This window comes from Squalius cephalus, assembly GCF_949319135.1.
Source record: "Squalius cephalus genome assembly, chromosome: 16".
Classification (NCBI taxonomy): Eukaryota; Metazoa; Chordata; class Actinopteri; order Cypriniformes; family Leuciscidae; genus Squalius; species Squalius cephalus.
Window position 1 is genome coordinate 4,852,771 of NC_137137.1, and position 19,895 is coordinate 4,872,665.

Below are 19,895 nucleotides of genomic sequence, written 5' to 3' on the forward strand. Positions count from 1 at the left end.
TCTCTGCTGGTGTTCAGTGGCAGCGTATCTCTTCACTGCAGAGGCAGCTACATTCTCTCCTTCAGGATGTCGGGCCTTCTGACCAACTCTGTTCTGCTTTTCCTCTCTCTGACGCTGTTCCAGATCCTCACACCAGAGGCAAAGGTAAAGCAAACACCACACCAGACCCTCATCGTGTGTGTTCGGTGAGACCGATTCCTCTATAGCTACATTTTAACCTGCATGCTTTCTTCCTTTTTGCCTCTATGCAGTTAGAATAAAGGTTTCAATTGGCTGGTAAATGCTGATTTCATTCTGTTTCATTTCTATTTCATTTTGAATATTTGTATCATTACACATGTATTATTGTGAATATGGGAAAGTACACTGTGTACTATTTAGTTGCTTTTTATATGTTACGCTTAGCTGCGTGTTCATTTCTGCTGAACTGATCGAGATCACTCAAGCCAGATTGCGTGAAATAGGGCGTACAATCATCATTGCCTGGCAACAACAGAGCATAATCAACAGGGCTTTACTGGCGAATAGAATCCTCATTAAATTCTGGAAATTTCTCTGAAAGGCAGTGTCCAGAAATTGAGGCTCTTGCAAATAACCAAAGATCACATTAAATATTACATGCATCGTTCAATTACAGAGCTCCATGTTATTTTATGATGAGAGACAGCATTTGTTGATTCTTCTGCTCTATTGCTGATTAAACCAGGACTGTACAATATTTCGTCATTAACTAAATGTAGGTCTATTCAGAGATTTTAAACATAGAATTGTTCCATTTAATTCAATAATAAGTGTTAACATTACAACAAGTCTTATTTGCAACAATAGGGCCTGTGGTATACTGGTCTCTAGGTCTCTAGATCTCTAGATAATGTATTGCAGCACTGATGCATTGGAGAGATCTGTGGGCAGCTGTTGTGAATTAAAGTAACTAGTAGAGTTTGTTTTGACCATCTGTTGCACTCATTAGCGTGTGTGCTCAGGTTTTCAGCACCATGGACAGCGGCTGTCACTGATACAGAGCTGAATATGAAAGCCACAGTGATTTTGGAAATGTGTGAAAGATTATAGGCCGTATCTGAAGGACAACACAGGACAAAATCAATAGTAGAGGAAGCACAATCTCATTAGCAGAACAAACAGCCAGTCTTTCACTCCGAGCGGAGGAGGAACGCTGCCATGGCAACAGCTTTCAAAGAGCACACTCAGTTTTCTCACATCCATCCATCCATTCATACAATCCATCTATACTGTAAAAATGCTTGTGCTTCATGTGGCATCATTTAATTAAAATTAAATTAACTGATTTATTAAAAGAAAAGGAAAAATTAATATGACTGAAACTTTATATTTTTTATTTATAAGCTGCACATATTATATATATATATATATATATATATATATATATATATATATATATATATATATATATATATATATATATATACACAATCATTTTTAAATCAATAAACTCCTTTTTAAATCAATATTTTGTGTCAAATTATTGATTTATTTGATGGGTAGCCATGTAATAAGCGGGATAACGTAGAGCGAGGCGGTTGTCATAGCGAATACATCAGCCTGTCGGGGTTGTATTCGCTATAACAACCACCTCGCTCTAGGCTACATTATCCCTTACATATAAAATAGTATTTATTAATATTTGAATTAACGTTTTTATATTTTCAGTTTGCATTTTAATTTTAGTTTAAGTTATAGTAATTTTATAATGTGCTTTTGTTATTTTTATTAGTTTGTTTGTTTTTATATTTCTATTTAGCTTTATTTAATTTTTATTTCAGCTTTAGTTTTAGTAGCCTAATTATCTCCAGTATTAATATTAGTATTTATTTAAATTAGTTCCCAAGACAACATTTCTATATGTGCTTCTTTTTTTTTTATTAGCTTTATTTTATTTTTATTTCAGTAAAAATTTGTTTACTTTAGTTTTAGTAGCCTAATTATTATTAGTAATAATTAGTGCGGTCAAATCGATGAATCACACCTAACCTATACTGTATATTATATATATATATATATATATATATATATATATATATATATATATATATATATATATATATATATATATATATATATATATATATATACTGTATATTAGGGCTGGGTAAAAAAAATATTGATTTCTCGATTTTAATCGATTCTCATTTTTACAAACCGATATCGATTCTTAAATCCCAAGAATCGATTAGTCATCCTGTTTTCATTGTAGCACGCATCCCATCCAATAAATCGCAATAATCTTTGTGCTTTGTTACAATTGATATGAAACAAAGTATCAGATTTCAAATTACGTCCATTTTCTTACGAAATTCAAAAACTTAAATACTAGGGGTGTAACGGTTCACAAAATTCACGGTTCGGTTCGATACGATACACTTGTGTCACGGTTCGGTACGGTTCGGTTCGGTACGTTTTCCATACAGCATTGCCAGAGAAATTTCCTTGAATTATTTTTTTATTATTATTAATTTATTTAATGAAACTAACATCATAAAGTATGATTTTTTATTTTTTTGGTGCTTTTTTTACTGAGCAATAATGGAGCTATACTTGACTCTTCTTATGAGCATATAAAACAAAACAGCTCCTTGGGCAAAATGAAATGTAATATTGTAGTAGGCTAGTTATAAACAAAGGTTTATTTTAGTTCAGATTAACATTTGAGGGCAGCAATTGTATTCATAATGTCAAAATAAAACCGACGTAATGTTACTTGAAAGCATTATAGCCCACTATTCCTGACAAACTTCCATACCTTGCAGTTAGTGTTACTACAGTAAATCCACGGTGAATGTTGCTGATCTGACACCGGCCAGTTCATTCATGGCACGATGTTTCCTGGTTTCCACGTCAGCGCAGTTTGATCCGTTAATAACAGAGAAATGTGCATGTTTCTCACTAGATCTCGCAGCGATGTTATTACTTCAGTGGCGAATTCAAAAAGCATTTGAAATTCAAATGTTTCCTTTACTGGTCTGGATCTCTTAGCGCTGTGTGGTGTTGCTTGATCAGGCTCGCGCATAGGGCTCGCGAGTCCCGCTTCACAGGTCAAAACTGATAAACGGTCCACACAAACACAATAAGAGTAGCTCAGTTTCGTTCCTTACATTGCATTTGCCAGTTGATGTGGTCGCGCCAGCCTCTAGAAGCGCGCTTGTCACCCGCGACGCGCCTTCATTTGAAGTAACGTAATTTTGGTCGGCAGAAAAAATTGTCCACGAACCGTTTGGTACGTAATGCGTACCGAAAACCGAACCAAAAGCCTCGTACCGAACGGTTCGATACGAATACGCGTATCGTTACACCCCTATTAAATACCGTTTTGGCGCTGTAGCGTGAGATCGCTCTGGCCCAGCTCAGCTCAAGAGAAGCAGCAGCGCGGAGCGCACATGATCTTCTCTTCCGCCTTAATAATACCAGTTACAGCGCGAAATAAACATGAATGAGCATCTGAAAGTGTGTTAAACAGGAGAGTACAACTTACCAAAATACATATCATGTGACATGGAATCGCTCAATCAGTCTTTCAACCGTGGAAAGATGTCAGTAAATCAGCTTGTAAACAATGTCATGTAACGTCACATTTACCAGTGACCATAAACTCGTTAGTCAGCTAGAAAAATGAACTCTAGAGAGGAGCATTTTGCGAAATATATGCACCATATTACATATTCATTATAATTTTAATTTTCTTACATTTTTAATGCATGTTTGAATAAATCTGGCAGGTTTTTATGACAGCCACCATTTAAATGTTTATATAACTTTATTATTATAAAAATAAATAAGTTTAATTTAAGTGTTTGTACAAATCAGTTAATTTTTACCTTCAATATTATAGTAGGCTAATGAAGCCTAGTAGGCTACAACTGACTCCCATAGTTTACAGCATTAGTTAGATTTGTTTTCCTTAAGAAAATTTGCCATGTATTGTATCTGATTTACAAAATAATCAATATTGAATCGAAATCGAATAGAATTGCAAGCTTGTGAATCGAAATCGAATCGAATTGTGAAATTTGTGTCAATACCCAGCCCTACTGTAGGCTATACAAACAGCAAACACATTTACAAACTTATGTTAGATGTGATTAATTGATTTGACAGCACTAGAGTTAATAATATTAGTATTTTTACATTTTTACATTCTAATATTTGTTATTTTATTTCAATTACTGAAAACGATTTTTAATAGTTTTAGTTAACAGTAACAACACTGATTGGCTTACACTTAAACTGTACTGTAAAATGTTTTAATGTAAACAGTTTATGTTACACTATTAATATTAATAATGTCTAGTACGTTTTACAATGACACACAACTGCAAACTGATGTGACGCACTTTGGCTGGAGTCTGCGGGAGTTTAACTAGCAGAGGGTGTTTGTAACTTTGCAGAAAGTTGTTCATGTTAGAAATCTCTCCATTGGTGCAGTAATGCAGAGTAGAGCAGATGGTAAGGAACCGGAGGACATCAACACCACTTGAACTCATGGACAACAAGATCTTCCCACCACCCACACACACACACGCACACACACACACACACACACACACACACATACGTCAGGGGCGGGACAGACGTCATAATGCGCCAGAGTGAGTCATCAAATACACTCACACATCAGCGCCCAGAGGAATCCTGTTCCTTTAGTTTCATACGTCACTATCTGCCTCATTTATTATGAATCATAACAGCCCTGAAATACCACACAAAGCTCAAACTGAAGAACTGACTCAACACAGAAACTGTTTCATTTATCATTCTGACACAACTGATGCAGAATATGATTTACAATAACACAAATCTTGCACAGAGGGTAGTTTTTGAACACCACTGTCTCTCAGCACTCGCTTTGTGATTTCAAATTACGCTGCACACAGAGGGTGAAGGCAATGTCATGACTCAGCACTTCGTTTCTAACCTCAGGCTTGAGCTGAGCTGTTCAGTGGCTAACATGAATAGAGAAACAGATTTAAGGCTCTCTAGACAATCAATCACTGCTGAAACGCAGGTCTCCTGTCAGTAATGGCTGACATAGATCACCAGAGCCAGTGACAGAACTAATATACGCTGAAGAGGAGCTGGTTACTCATACTGTCAGAATGTGCTTGCTTTGCACACTACAGTGATTTCAGCTTCTTGAAAAGCATCTTTCTTTTCTTCTCAATAGTGTGCAAGTGTAATTGAATGCCTGATTCACTGTGGATGGAGAGAAGTGTGAGGATGAGAACAGAAGAGAGGAGAGGAAAACCTGCTTACTAATGCTTCCTCTGAATGAAATGTGGCGAACTGTGACGAATGCATGAATGATTAGTATGTAAAGTGTCACATTGAAGAGGGAGGTGTGTGTTTCTGTGCTCTCAAAGGCAGATACTTCAGAACGTACAAATTTAACATATTCTACCCTTACTGCCATTCATCATACAGTTTGTCCTCTGAATATATTAACTGCTAAATAAGATTCAATTACATTATTAAATTGCATTAAATTATTAACAATACAAAATTAAATTGCATTAATTCAAAATTTGTTATAGATGATTTTCAATTTGGTCATTTCCACTAAATTTTAAAAATAATAATAAAATAAAAGTTACAAATAATGAAATAAAAAAATGCAACTCAAATCGCTTAGAGCATCTATAACTATTTTTAATTAATTAAATTTCATACCCAGACAAATATGCATCACAAATTTACTGTCATAGACCAAAAATGTAGGCTATAGTATATGAATGCTGAGCCCCATTCCATCATTATTGCTATAGATGATGCAAGCGATTTCAGTCACTATAGTACAAACTTTGTTGTTGTTTTTTACTAACAATCAGAGCTTGACATTAACCTTTTTTCTCACCAGCCACTGTGGCGCTAGAGGTTTTCCAAAATTACTAGCCACTCAACATTTTCACTGGCCACAATTTTGACATCGATACCATGGGGAAAAACTGCCATATAGATATTTTTAATATTACCTCATAATTTGGCAGCAGGTATATTAGGCTGCAGTCACTTTAAAGCCCCCCTGAAATCAAAAATTAAGTTTTTTAGCTCTTAGGATGAATATGTTACCCTTAATGTTATAAATAAGCTGGTGACTTCCAAAACAATGACAAAATTCGCATTTAGGAGATATAAGCATTCAAAACTTAGTCACTTTCTCACTTCCGCGAAAATGGTTCACGGATTTTTATGACATCTACGCAGACTTCAGCTTCTCATCACATCTTCTGTCCAATCAAATGCTCTGTAGAATCTGAAGCGTCCTGCCCCCCTATGCTATTAACACAACCTGGCTGAGTAACATATACTCTGGGATATTGTTTATTTCGAGTCGGAGTGACTGTCAGGCACGTTCGAAAGCGAGTAACTTTAGAAAACTGGATCAGCGCTGACTCTGTTTTGAACAATTCAGTTTGATTTGGTGAACTGGTTGACAAAAAAAGAACCGGTTCAAAAGAACAATTCGTTCACGAACCAGACATCACTACCGTTGTCACGTCACGGAGCATTATGGGTTGGAGATTATGTGTTCGGTTGCTCAAACGCTTGAGTTTCCGTTTTCAGAATGAAATGGCAAGAATTTATTCATACATCTAAGGTTACTATTGAATCCAACGTATCAGCGCTTGGTTTCATTTCCATGGCTCTGTCGAGTACGACTCGCAGTCTGTGAGGAAAACTAAACTCTATAGAGCTGGTAAGTCCCGCCCCCTCCGCTAACCCCACTGGACCTCTAGGTTGAAAAATCGTCAATGCAAGTGAATGGGAGAAAATAATTATTTTCTGGTCCCGTTTGAATTGTGCCATGAATGTGAACATATGTTGTCTGTGAATTTTTTATATAATCTTTCGTGTGAAGAATGCTACAATTTAGCGGGTAGAAGTTTGATACGGTTAGACTTTGTGTGAGAGCACTTTGTGGACTACAACTCTTCGCTGCTTTCGACGCGTTTGAAACGTCACCACCACTCGCATACGGACACTAGCTCACGGATCCCGCTAAACATGGCTGTGTCTTTGGTGCACTTCACCGCCTTCTTTCAGGGAGAGGACAAAATCATTGAGGTTGGCGAAAACCACGGGTAAGTCAACTTTATGGGGTGACGTCACATAGGCGACATGTAGTCTTTCTTGTTATGTCTTTTCCACAACTGCTAGCCAAAGAATCATACCATATACTGTCAAACTCGTAACATGAAAGATTATATAAAAAATTCACAGACAACATATGTTCACATTCATGGCACAATTCAAACGGGACCAGAAAATAATAATTTTCTCCCATTCACTTGCATTGACGATTTTTCAACCTAGAGGTCCAGCGGGGTTTTACGGAAGGGGCGCGACTTACCAGCTCTATTGGCTATTTGAAAAGGGGGAGGAGCCATTCAATATGTCCCGCCTTAGCTTCCTGTTTCAGTGGAAATTATGTCAATGCATCATACAAAGCTGCGCGTTTGAAGGCACTTCAGTGGGCCTTTAAGACCTGACACACGGATCCATTATACTGTTACATATGCGTTTTCTTTCTCAACTGTTTACATTTACTTAAAACATGCCTGACTGTGTTTAAGTCATAGACTGTAAAAAAAGTTTAAGTAAATACTTGCCAAGACCCGTAGTATGCTGGTGCATATAGGCTATTGAAATAATTACATCTGTGTTTATTGATGCTATTACATCAATGTCCCACTAAAGGGCAGTGTTACGAATGTTACGGAAGCAAGCATTAAAAGACGATGTCTCATGTTTTTTTATGTAAAAACCACGTAAAGAAACCAACGACAAGACCGGCATTTTTACATTATTTTGTGTGTATTTGACTGTTTAAGCGCAATAAGCAGGAAACAAATAACTCAGTTTAGTACTGAGAGCAGCTTTATGTGCGCGCACTTTGGGTGAGCATAAAATCTGCGGGAATGAGTAAAATTATGCGCAATACGCGTAATCCCAACTGAAATTCAAGGCCTGTAAGTGAGGAGAGATTTGTGTGTCAACAACTCACTGTCAAGATGAGAGAGCGCGTAAAATTAGTATTGGAAAGCTTTTCAGATATTTCAGTATAGATAAGTATAGAAAAATCGATATATATTTTTGACAAAACTACATTGCACTTAAGTTAGTTAATTATTTCAGATGCCTTTTTAAAAGACTACAATTCCAAAATGTATAGTTATATAAATTTCAACCCGCCAAAGTGACTAACGTTAGGCCTATAGCCTACCTTATCCACCTTATTCTGCTCAGTCTAAACAATGCGCGCTGCCATGACGACGACTCCGGTTGCCTACTTCCGTTCGTAGCGCTTGACCTGTACTAGCAGCGAGAGAATGAGTTCAAGCTCCTCGTGTGCTGTTGTTATTTGTTTTAACAATTCAAAGAAGATTTCAAACTTTTTAGAAACTGAGTGTTTCGAGCATAAGATAAGAAGGAGATAATGCCCATGTCCGATTCCGTATCAGATGCATTCAATAAAGTAAACGTTTAGAGTGGTTAGCGTTAAAACTGAACTTCTCTCGCTACTAGTACAGGTCAAGCGCTACGAACCGGAAGTATGGAACCGGAGTCGTCGTTATGGCAGCGCCCATTGTTTAGAGCAGAATAAGGTGGATAGTAGGAGTGACTGCATTAATGTTACACGTCACTGCTGAAATCCACCCTAATTTGGCGGGTGTTAATGTCAAGCCCTAACCAAAATAAAAATAAAGTTTAGCTGAAACTGCCAAAATGATTGAAATCGATTATAGTATCTTTATCCATTTTTAATTAATGTAATTTCACAAATTTAACGCTGGCTAAACCAAAACCCCGCCCACCAAAGACATGTCACCAGTCAACGGAACTAATCTTGCGGCGCCATATACAGAGTAGACCATAATAAACATAAACATTTATGAATGGAGAGCCCCATTCCATTTTCCATCTACTTACCAATGTGCAGACTCCATCCTCCACTCCATCATATCACTGAAAATGCAGCTCTGTCGTTCAACCTCACTTGTTTCGAGGTTTCTCTTCTTCACCTGGAGTTGTCCATCTCTAACCTAATAAACGTTTTTCAACGGCTCTGATTCAAACGAAAGGTGAGGTGATACTGAAAGCTAATTGGCTTGAATGGGCGTCATTTGAAAACTGATTGGCGTCATTTGAATATTCATTCTGATTGGCCAGTTTAGTAAGTAGAAGTGTTTTCTGATTGGCCAGTTTAGTAAGTAGAAGCGTTTTCTGATTGGCCAGTTTAGTAAGTAGAAGCGTTTTTTAATTCTGTCAGCCTCCTCTAAAATTCGAATTGAACAATCGTTCCTTCAGTGATAAAAACGTGCCTGATTTACCACGAACTAAAAAAACGTAGTGTAATTTTATGCTTTGTATTTATATTTATATTTATAACAAAATATATTGTTGTTCGTTATAGGGTTTAAAATATGGGAAACATGATAAAGATTGGTTAGGCAGATTAAAAAATGTATTTAAAAAATAATGAAAAATGATATGCGTGTGTGTGCGTGCGTGTTTATTAGTATATATATATATATGGCCTGTGTGTGTGTGTGTGTGTAGGCTAATATACTGTAGCTTTACAAATGGTATTTAAGAGTGCAATGCATGTAAATAAAAGTTCTCTGTACCAAAATGTGCACAAAGTTGTTTATATTGCTTTAACATGGAAACAGAAGACATTTTTCACCAATCAGCTGTTGGGTTTGTCTTCCTCCCTCTGTTTCTCAGCCTCTCTCTGCCATGCGTGGCGGAGGTCGCAGCTTTGACAGCCAGGCAGGAGGAGTGCGTCTCCGAAGAGACCTGCGGGATTCAGTGCCCTACGAGGCCCAGATGATGGCTTATCCAGCTGCTGACTTCAAGAGTCGGAGCAATGATCTGTACTACCAGCCAGAGGTCCTGAGAGCTCAAGGTCTGGGACAGGCCCTCCAGCGCTTGGTGGAGAACGATCAGAGGCGGGAACAAGAAGCAGCTTATCTGGCATCAATGCTGCGTCTCCTTAACCAAGCACAGAACAACGGACAGGGCAAACCAGAGGAAGATGAGGGGGATGAGGGGGATTTCCAGGCACCGTACCCTCCGGACTACGATGAGACCGAGCAGGCCGTGAGCATGGCCAAGCCCCAGGGACTTCTGGATCCTCAGCTTACTCAAGCTCTACTCAACCGCTACAAGCAGGAGAGACTGATGCAGGCTGGACTCGCTCCGACAACCAACAGGATTCCAGAGAGAGAGCAGGACAAAGACCAAGAGATGCTTAGGTAACGGAAACCAAACCAAGGCCTCAGAGTCAGGGTTATTAACTATTACAAACCTTTTTGTTCATTAAAATAAAGTTGAAATATATATATTGTTACTAGCTGGAAATAAAATAAAATATTAAATTATAAATAAATAAAGGAAGTAAAATACATTAAAAATAGATTAAACATAAATAGTAATGTTTAAATAATAATAATAAAATGAATCTTGAAAATATAGTTTAAAAAAAAGTGGTAACACTTTATAATAAGGTTTGTTAGTTAACATTAGTTAACTACATTAGTTAACATGAATTAACAATGAACAGCTGTATTTTTATTAAGTAACGTTAACAAAGATTAACAAACACAGTAACAAATGGATTGCTCATGGTTGGTTCATGTTAGTTAATACATTAACTAATGTTAACTAATGAACCTTATTGTAAAGTGTTACCAAAAAAGCTAATTCAAAATCTAAATATTAGATGAAAACCCAAACTAAAGGTAAAACTAAATCATATTTTAAAAACTAAAAGCACATAACAAAATTGCTACAAATATTAAACTAAAATTAAAATGATATCTGAAAATATTTTTAAATTTATTAAATCATTTTATTAAAGCAAAACATTTCATGTTAACTTTAAGCAAACAAACAACAGTATTTCTGTCTTTGCATTGTTAAGGTACCTTGTTGAGAAGATCCTCTCCGGCTTGGCATCGGGTGGCAGTCAGGGAGGCCCTTCAAACCAGCGTGCCAAACGGGACCTGAGCGCCGTGGAGCGATCCGGAGGACCCGTCCTAAAACGCTCCCGCCGCTCCCTAGACTCCGCCCCCGTCCCCCAGGTGGAGGCGTCACTGCTGAGGGTGAAAAGACTCGATGACGACGACGACGAGGATGACGACAGAACGCCACATGTCGGCCTGCAGAGAATGAAGCGCATAGACACTGACCTGCCGCCCCCCAAAAAAAACAGCCGCAAGCGCAGAGCCCTGACCTTCGACCCCGCCATGATCGCACAGCACATCCTCCAGTACCTGCCAGCCTGAAGAGTGCATGTGAGAGTCAGAGGAAAACAAGGGAAATGTGGGGAGGGGAAATAGAAGGAAATCTAGACAGACAGAGCGAGCTTACAGATACGCCAGCATTCATTGTCATCTGCCTAAATCTAATCTAATCAGGCCTGCTTGCCAAGGTACTCTGATATGATGTTACTCTGTTTCGATGTTATACTATAATAAATTCCACACACATAACAGCTTATGGAATATGCTTTTTGTTTTCCTTCTTTCTTGCCACATTGTACAGGCCTTTTAATACCTGTTGGTAACCAGATAAGGCTGCTGGTCTCTCACTCAGTTCTTAAAAACAAAACCACAGCTTGACCAGGGTCGTGCAAGAGTGCGTTTAGGTGACGTTTCTCATGTGAGTTTCTAAGGGCCATTTACATCTCAGCAACCCAGAATCCCTGAGCTTCTCCACAGATTAAAGGAGCCTATCATGCTCCATATATCCTCGTGTATCAGAGCTTTACTACAGCTGTCTGTGTGTGTGGAGAACCTCTTTGCCCCATTTTCAGATTATAAGCCAAGCAACAGAGCTCACATTGTACTCTATATGGAAAATAAAGTCATTTCTAGGTTGCTGTATTGAATATTTCCTGTAATAATGAACATAAATTAGCCTATAAAACAGCTACCCATTGATAATTCATAACTTAAACATTGTGAAATCTAATTTACATACACATACACTACCATTCAAAGTTTGGGGTTTATTTTTTTGGTCAATAAGTTAATACTTGTATTCAACAGGGATGCATTAAACTGATCAAAAGTGACAGTAATGTTACAAAAGATTTCTATTTCAAATAAATTATGTTCTTATGAATTTTCTATTCATCGTTGACACCGTTTTCAGTTATTCACTGAATAACTGTTTTCAACATTGAAAATAAGAAATGTTTCTTGAGCACCAAATCAGCTTAGAAAGATTTCTTAAGAATCACATGAAATATACCATTTTCCATATTAATAAATATATCAAAAATATATGTTCATCATGTGTAAAATACAACATATTAAAACTAAAGATTGTTATTTTAAATTGAAATAATATTTTTAAAAAATTTACTGTATTTTTGATCAAATAACTGCAGACTTGTTGAGAACTCCAAACTTTTGAACAGAAGTGACAAAGACATTTACATCCAAAAAGCAACAAATCTACACAGAACAAAACCCGAACATCAAACTGCTTAATCAGTCAATTCCACTTTTTTATTTGATTTCACAAATTAATTTAATTTTTATTTACAGTAACAGTACAGTAACGGTAACAGATCAGTTGGAAGTTGGAAGACATACCTAAATCTACTACTACATCTATTGTATGTTCTTTTAGAAATAACATTTTTGTTTGAAACAAATGATTGAGAAACAAAAATCTCTGAAATATTGATATTTATTGCAGAAGATATCTGGTACAGGTTTAAACAGCACAACACATCAGATCAGCTGCTTTATACAGCAATAAGCAGCACTATGTGAATTTAGGCTCGTCTAAATGTCAAACAGTGAGTTTCCTGTCCTCTCTTTCTCTGATTGGCTGTTATAGTGGTGTGTCATCTTAATGTCATTTGCATCCTATCCGAGCTTGATGAAATGTTTTTTGTCCTCCTTGGCTTGGCTTTGAAACACTCTGTCTGATAATAACTAACCACTGTCCCAACTTTCATGCCCTCTGGGTTTGTAATCTGACTATATGAATTTGTGAAGGAATATGAGTATAGTGCTCTGAGTATATAAACGCTTTTCGATATTCGTGCGGTCATAAAATCTTGTACAAAAATACATATCTCTGCACTGCAAGTTTTGTCAAACAACAAAAATCACTGTACGTGCTAATAAAGTGTATGTGAACACCAACAGTTTGTTTAGAACTTTGCATTGCTTTTAAACTGGAAGTGGATTGGAAATTACATCACATTTAACATTTAATGCATTGGCTTAATAAAATCACACAAGCACAACAAAGTGACGACTAAGAAAAGGACTTAAACGGTGGGTGAAGACGATTCAGACAGCATGTAGTTTTAAAGTCGGCATAAAACAGAAGTTGCAGTTGACTTTACTAGCATATTGTGACATTTCCATAGAAACATAATAATCACAGCAATAATGATCCAATCTTTAAATAAGCAAATAGACTATTTGCCTATTTAAATCTAAACAGCGACTTTTTTCAGGGCCGGGCAGTGTATATATATATATATATATATATCATGTGTGTATAATCTGTATAGACCAGAAGCATGCATTAAGAAAATAAATAGGTCAACAATAAAACTAATTAAACAGATATATAGAATAACAGGTAACACTTTAATTTAGGGTCCAATTCTCACTATTAACCTCTTGCTTATTAGCATGCATATTACTAGGATATTGACTGTTTATTGTTATAAAGCACATATTAATGCCTCATTTCCGCATGACCATATTCAACATCTCAATACCTTAAGAAACTTAACTAATTTACTAACATTAATTCTTTATTGAGGCAAAAGTCGTAGTTAATAGTGAGAATTGGACCCTAATCTAAAGTGTGACTGAATTATAACACTGAAACTGTGACTACATCTTCAGATCTCATCTTTAATTCATGCACAAGAAATGTCCAGAACACAGAACCAAACATCAAACATCATGTAATTGGAAACAACATTCATTTTGTCTGTTAGACTTGGACTATAACTCAAATAGAAATGCACTGAAGAAAATAACCTTTCCTCTTCTCTATTTAAAGCCACCATTATTAGATCAGACTAATGTTCCTCCGTCAGGGGAGAAAGGACTCGGATACAGTTGCCAGGTGACTGTTTCTACGCAGACAGGTTATGTAAGCTGACTTCACAGGATGATGACGGCGTTTCATGTCATCATTATTTGTCGAGAGTGAAGTTCACAGACGACGTGATGAAACGGCCACCTGAGAGGGAGAGAAAGAACAGTGATGTGAGCTGCAGAAGAGAGGAGAAGAGAGAGGGTGAATGCTAGTGTCCATTAAAAACATAAAGTAGATTCTAGTCTTACCAGCAGTTTCTGGCTCAGGCCCCTTTCATGCTGCCAGTAACAAGCCAGTCACTGAGGAGAGAGGAGAAAACAGCATGACTGAAACATCTGGATGTAGAGGATAACATGATAATGAATAGGATTAACATTTAGTACATTTTAAGAATTTAGTAAATTAAGAAAGCAAGAAGTACAGCTCCCCATATCACCTTATTACCACAGTATCACAATCAAAAGAAAAGTCAGTTTTATGTATGTCTGTATTAAAAGAAAAATAATTTGCCAACATTTATTAATATGAATATGTTAGAATATTATATGATAATGAATGAATATTCAATATATATATATATATATACACAGTGCTATGCATAAGTTTAGACACCCATGCTAAAGTTGACTAAAAAGAGGAATAAAAAATCATCTTTTGGAAATTGAACTTAATGCCTTAATTAAAAAAATTAGGAAAAATCCAACCTTTAAGGACACCAATTTTCTTTGTGAATGAATAATGTATCGTAAATAAATAAATGTTCTTCCTTAAAATACAGGGTGCATAAGTTTGGACACCCCTATGTTAAATTCCCATAGAGGCAGGCAGATTTTTATTTTTAAAGGCTAGTTACTTCATGGATCCAGGATACTATGCATCCTGATAAAGTTCCCTTGGCCTCTGGAATTAAAATAGCCCCACATCATCACATAGCCTTCACCATACCTAGAGATTGGCATGGTTTTTATTTCAGTTAGCCTAATAGCTGGTTTGATTTGCATTGAGAGATGATCTTATGGAAAGTACTCCATGCCAATCTCTAGGTTTAAAATATAAATTATAAAAAAAAATCTCAATTAATATATATATATGTATGTATATGTGTATATATATATATATATATATATATATATATAAATATATTAATTGAGAATTTTTTTTATAATTTAGTTCAAAAATCATGCTAACTAAACTCTCTTAAAATGGGCTGTAAAACATGAATTGATTTTCCATTTACCATCACCATCCTTGGCATTTTCTGGCAGCAGGGCATCTTGGCGGTTCCCTAATACAAACGCCAGCATGGAAAGTATGCCGGCATCCAGGACCCCCAGCATGGCCAGTATGTACGCCCAGTGAACGGAGCAGTTCCCTGGGGAGAAACTACTCACACGCTCTCCGCACAGCGCCCGCATCTCAGCACACGCCCAGGAGTCTGGGAACAACACACACGCCAGGGCCAAACAGAAGCCTGGGGACAGACAGACAGAGAGAGAGAGAGAGAAAGAGAGAGAGAGAGAGAGAGAGAGAGAGAGAGAGAGAGAGAGAGAGAGAGAGAGAGAGAGAGAGAGAGAGAGAGAGAGAGAGAGAGAGAGAGAGAGAGAGAGAGAGAGAGAGAGAGAGAGAGAGAGAGAGGAGAGAGAGAGAGAGAGAGAGAGAGAGAGAGAGAGAGAGAGAATGTGCTGCTTAGCATAGATCAGATTTCCAGTCAAGAAGGCCACATTTCAGTGTGGAGAGATTCTCAATGTAATATAGCTCTGCAAAGGATGGCAGTGCAAACTATAGGACTCGACAGCAAACCTACAGCCTGTGACCCCAGAGCCTCAGTTAACACGCAAAGAGGTTAGCCAATCATAAACAAGCTCATTTACATCCTTCAGAAGTCTTAAAGGTACAATAGCAAAATGGCATGTTTAAAGGAGAACTCCGGTCAATTTTTTTGTACATTTGGAGTGCTGTCAATACAGAGAACAACGACACAAATCGGTGTTGCCTACACCGTGTTATCCTCTTTTTAAAATTTGCACCCTGTTGACTTCAATGGGGCAATATTTAAACCTGCTTTTAGCCTCTTAACATCCTTGATGTGTCATTACAAGTGCACAGGTCATGTGAGTGATTCCTTCGGAGTGAACGCGGGTCAATCTGACTGCAGTAGATGTGAAAGATAGGGATAAAAATGATGTTTATTCAGCCAGCGCACATACCTGTATTTACATCCTGTTTTCGGTCGAAGTCCAGAGTAATCGATTGTCGAGTTCACGCGCATGATCATAGGTACTAAACCAATGCGCGTGAACTCGACAATCGATTACTATGGACTTCGACCGAAAACAGGATGTAAGTACAGGTATTTGCGCTGGCTGAATAAACATCATTTTTATCCCTATCTTCACATCTACTGCAGTCAGATTCACCGTGTTCACTCCGAAGGGATCACTCGCATGACCTGTGCACTTGTAATGACACATCAAGGATGTTAAGAGGCTAAAAGCAGGTTTAAAACTTGCCCCACTGAAGTCAACAGGGTGCAAATTTTAAAAAGAGGATAACAAGGTGTAGGCAACACCGATTTTTGTCATTGTTCTCTGTATTGACAGCACTCCAAATGTACAAAAAATGAGCTCAATGTTAAAATTGACCGGAGTTCTCCTTTAACTCTTAGGGTCATAACTCATAAGTAAGGGTCATGAGAAAATGAATTATGATTTTTTTGGTGCAAAAAAAAACTGAATAACATGAGGAACCTTCAGACAAAAAACTGCTTTAAAAAAGATATTATCTGAGCTCTTTAGAGGAAATCACAAGCTTGCTTACTACACTCATCTCTGGATCATACTGTATTTCACCTCAAAATCTATTTATCTATCCATCTATCTATCTATCTCTCTCTCTCTCTTTCTCTATCTCTCTCTCTCTATATATATATATATATCATAGAAGTTGCTACCTCCTTGTGAAACCATTCATTCATTATTTTAATGAGAATGAGTACAAAAAATACAAAAGAGGAAAAATGTGTGATTGCATTACAATGACTGTTTGAGGGAAAATGAATTGCTTGATTGTCATGAAAATAGTGTCACAATGCAAAACAACTTAATGGTCCTAAAACAGGCTTCTTTTTATACCAAGAAATTAAATTTGATTTAAATTATATATATATATAGGAGTCTGTAAGATTTAATACTTCTATTCAGCTAGGAGTGACAGAAATTTATAATATTAAAGAGGATTTCTATTTTATATAAATGTTTTATCTCGTGTTTATCTAAACCTAATTTTATAAATGCAACACTTTCCACAAAAATATTAAGCAGCACAAAAACAATCAGAAATGTTTCTTGAGCGTCAAATCAGCATTTTAGAATGATTTCTGAAGGATCATGTGACACTGAAGACTGGAGTAATGATGCTGAAAATGTAAAATATATCCAGAGAGAACACAGTTCTTTTAAATGGTAATATCTCACAATATTCCAGTTTTTACTGCCTTGGTGAGCATGAGAGACTTCTTTGACCTGAAGAAGCGTCTCACCTGCTGTGAGCTGCAGCCAAGCACAGATCTTATAGACCGTTGCTGTGTTGCAGAAGCGGAAGAGACACAGGCAGCCCACGCTGGCCCACACCATGGTGAGAGACATGCACACCAGCACAGCGGGAGACTGGAAGGCTGGGAGAGGGGTCAGGGTGTGAAGAGACCCACGGCATTCTGGGACGGGCCAGTCAGTCTCCATGCAGACCTCAAAGAGGCCCAGCGTCCCGCTCGCAGGGGCCGGTCCGCCTCCGCGGTAGTGCAGCTCTCGAGTGCCAACCCAGGACGGCTGGATGAGAATGACCACCTCGATGATAGCGAAGCAGAGCGTACAGATGGCCCACAGCACGCCCACCGCCCGCGCGCTCCGGATGAACTCGGTCTGATACAGACGGGACACCTCAGGCGAGTGATGCTGCATGCTGGACACAGCGGCGGCACGAATAAACTCGCTTCTGTTTAATATAAGACAAAAGAATCGACATATTATGCACTCCAGTGACATTCTTAAAAAAATTCTTCATGTCTACAACAACCCATATTTAAGGGATAGATCACCATGTACTCATGTCGTTCCAAACCTGTATGACTTTCTTTCTTCTGCGAAACACAAAAGAAGATATTTTGAAGAATGTTGGTAGGAAAACAGTTTGGTTCCCATTGACTTCCATTGTGTTTGTTGTCCATACAATGTAAGTCAAAGGGAACCGATACAGTTTGGTTTACCAACATTCTTCAAAATATCTTCTTTTGTGTTTCACAGAAGAAAGAAAGTCATACAGGTTTGGGACGACATGAGAGAGAGTACATTCATTTTACTCATTGGGTCTTTAAAAGTTTAGAAAATTTTGATTTTCCCCTTGTAACCGTATTTGATTTTGAAGGTCCTGATGCTGGCTGTCCATTTTTTTATTTATTTTTTTATCATACAAAATCAGATTTTACTCATTATTAGTTGAAATGTTACCCTTTGAAATCTGTACCCATGGTACAATGATTGTATCATATGATAATAATATGGTACTTTGAAAAATACTATTGTACTAAAATTCATGTACCATAGTTTTTACGGTAACACTTTACAATAAGGTACTACTGTATTAGTTAATGGTAGTTAATGCATTAACTAAAGTTAACAAACAAAGAGCAAATCTTTTGTTACAGAACTTATTCTTTGTTAATGTTAATAAAAATACAACTGTTCATTGTTAGCTCAGGTCCATTAAATAATATTACCATATATTAATAATGTATAAGTAAATGTTGAAATTACCATTAACTAAGATTAATAAATGTTTTAGACTTCTTAGTTTATGTTAACTTAATGCAGTTAACTATAATTGAACCTTATTGTAAAGCGTTACCGTTTTAATATAGTACTCTGTGGTAATACCATTTATACTTTTTTTGTAAGAGCATCATATTCATTTACATTACACTTCAAAGAATTCCGGAGCATGTCCATAAAAAACATGGTGTTACCATGGTACGAAGTACAACCACAGTAATTTTAACCCTAAAATATCACAAAGCATTGCCAAATGATAAAAAGGGACATGATGCACAAAAGAACATCTAAGAAAGCGAATGCCTACAGGAAAACGAGCACAAAACCTGATCTCAACATGGTAAACGATGTAAAATAGATGGATGAAGGGTGATTCACCTCTCTGCTCTGGCTGATTCCAGGTCTCTTCCTCCAAAAACAGGAACTGGGTGATAAAATCACATTCAAATTTAATTACTAGAGAGCAGCATCATGTAAAAGCGTGGGAGTGAGTGAAAGAGAGAAATTGACCTGAATGGAGGGATTGTTCTCCTCCTCTTGGTCCCGGTAGGATCACGGCAGGATGTGCGACATTAAAAACAGGCCCACGCTGGCTGCAACCATCTTCCTCGCACATATGGAGGGAGAAGAGAGTGGGAGAGGGGAGGGGGAGCGCAGGGCCATTCTGATTGGGGGGAGGGTCTCTGCGTGTACACACAAATACAAACACGCAATAGCAATGCAATCCAATGATGCACACACAATGAGAAAAGAGTTACAGCTCATTGATTCTAAAAGCATTACATTCCATGCAGAGATGAAAGAGGAAGTGAGAGAATAATACATGGTGCAAAAGTGATGCATTACAGATGAGAGAAAGATAAATAACACAGAAAGACAGCAGCAGAGAAATAGATGTTTGAATGGTCAAAGGAAGAAGCTCATCTGTGCATCATTTAGCAGGTTCACTGACAG

The 19,895-nt window shown here is 37.3% G+C and overlaps 2 protein-coding genes across 2 annotated transcripts; one reads left to right on the forward strand and one right to left on the reverse strand.

Annotated features, from left to right (window-relative positions):
- Nucleotides 1–17: 17 nt before the first annotated feature.
- pcsk1nl (proprotein convertase subtilisin/kexin type 1 inhibitor, like) lies at nt 18–14,063 on the forward strand. Its single transcript, XM_079898131.1, has 3 exons — nt 18–144; nt 9,760–10,289; nt 10,958–14,063. Exons 1-3 carry the CDS (start codon nt 67–69, stop codon nt 11,319–11,321), a joined length of 972 nt encoding a protein of 323 aa, XP_079754257.1. The 5' UTR covers nt 18–66; the 3' UTR covers nt 11,322–14,063.
- lhfpl4b (LHFPL tetraspan subfamily member 4b) lies at nt 12,595–19,805 on the reverse strand. The gene is made up of 6 exons (XM_079898138.1): nt 19,452–19,805; nt 19,320–19,365; nt 17,657–18,108; nt 15,356–15,589; nt 14,367–14,417; nt 12,595–14,262 (listed from the first exon to the last, which is right to left on the reverse strand). Exons 1-5 carry the CDS (start codon nt 19,555–19,557, stop codon nt 14,392–14,394), a joined length of 864 nt encoding a protein of 287 aa, XP_079754264.1. The 5' UTR covers nt 19,558–19,805; the 3' UTR covers nt 12,595–14,262; nt 14,367–14,391.
- Nucleotides 19,806–19,895: the final 90 nt, after the last annotated feature.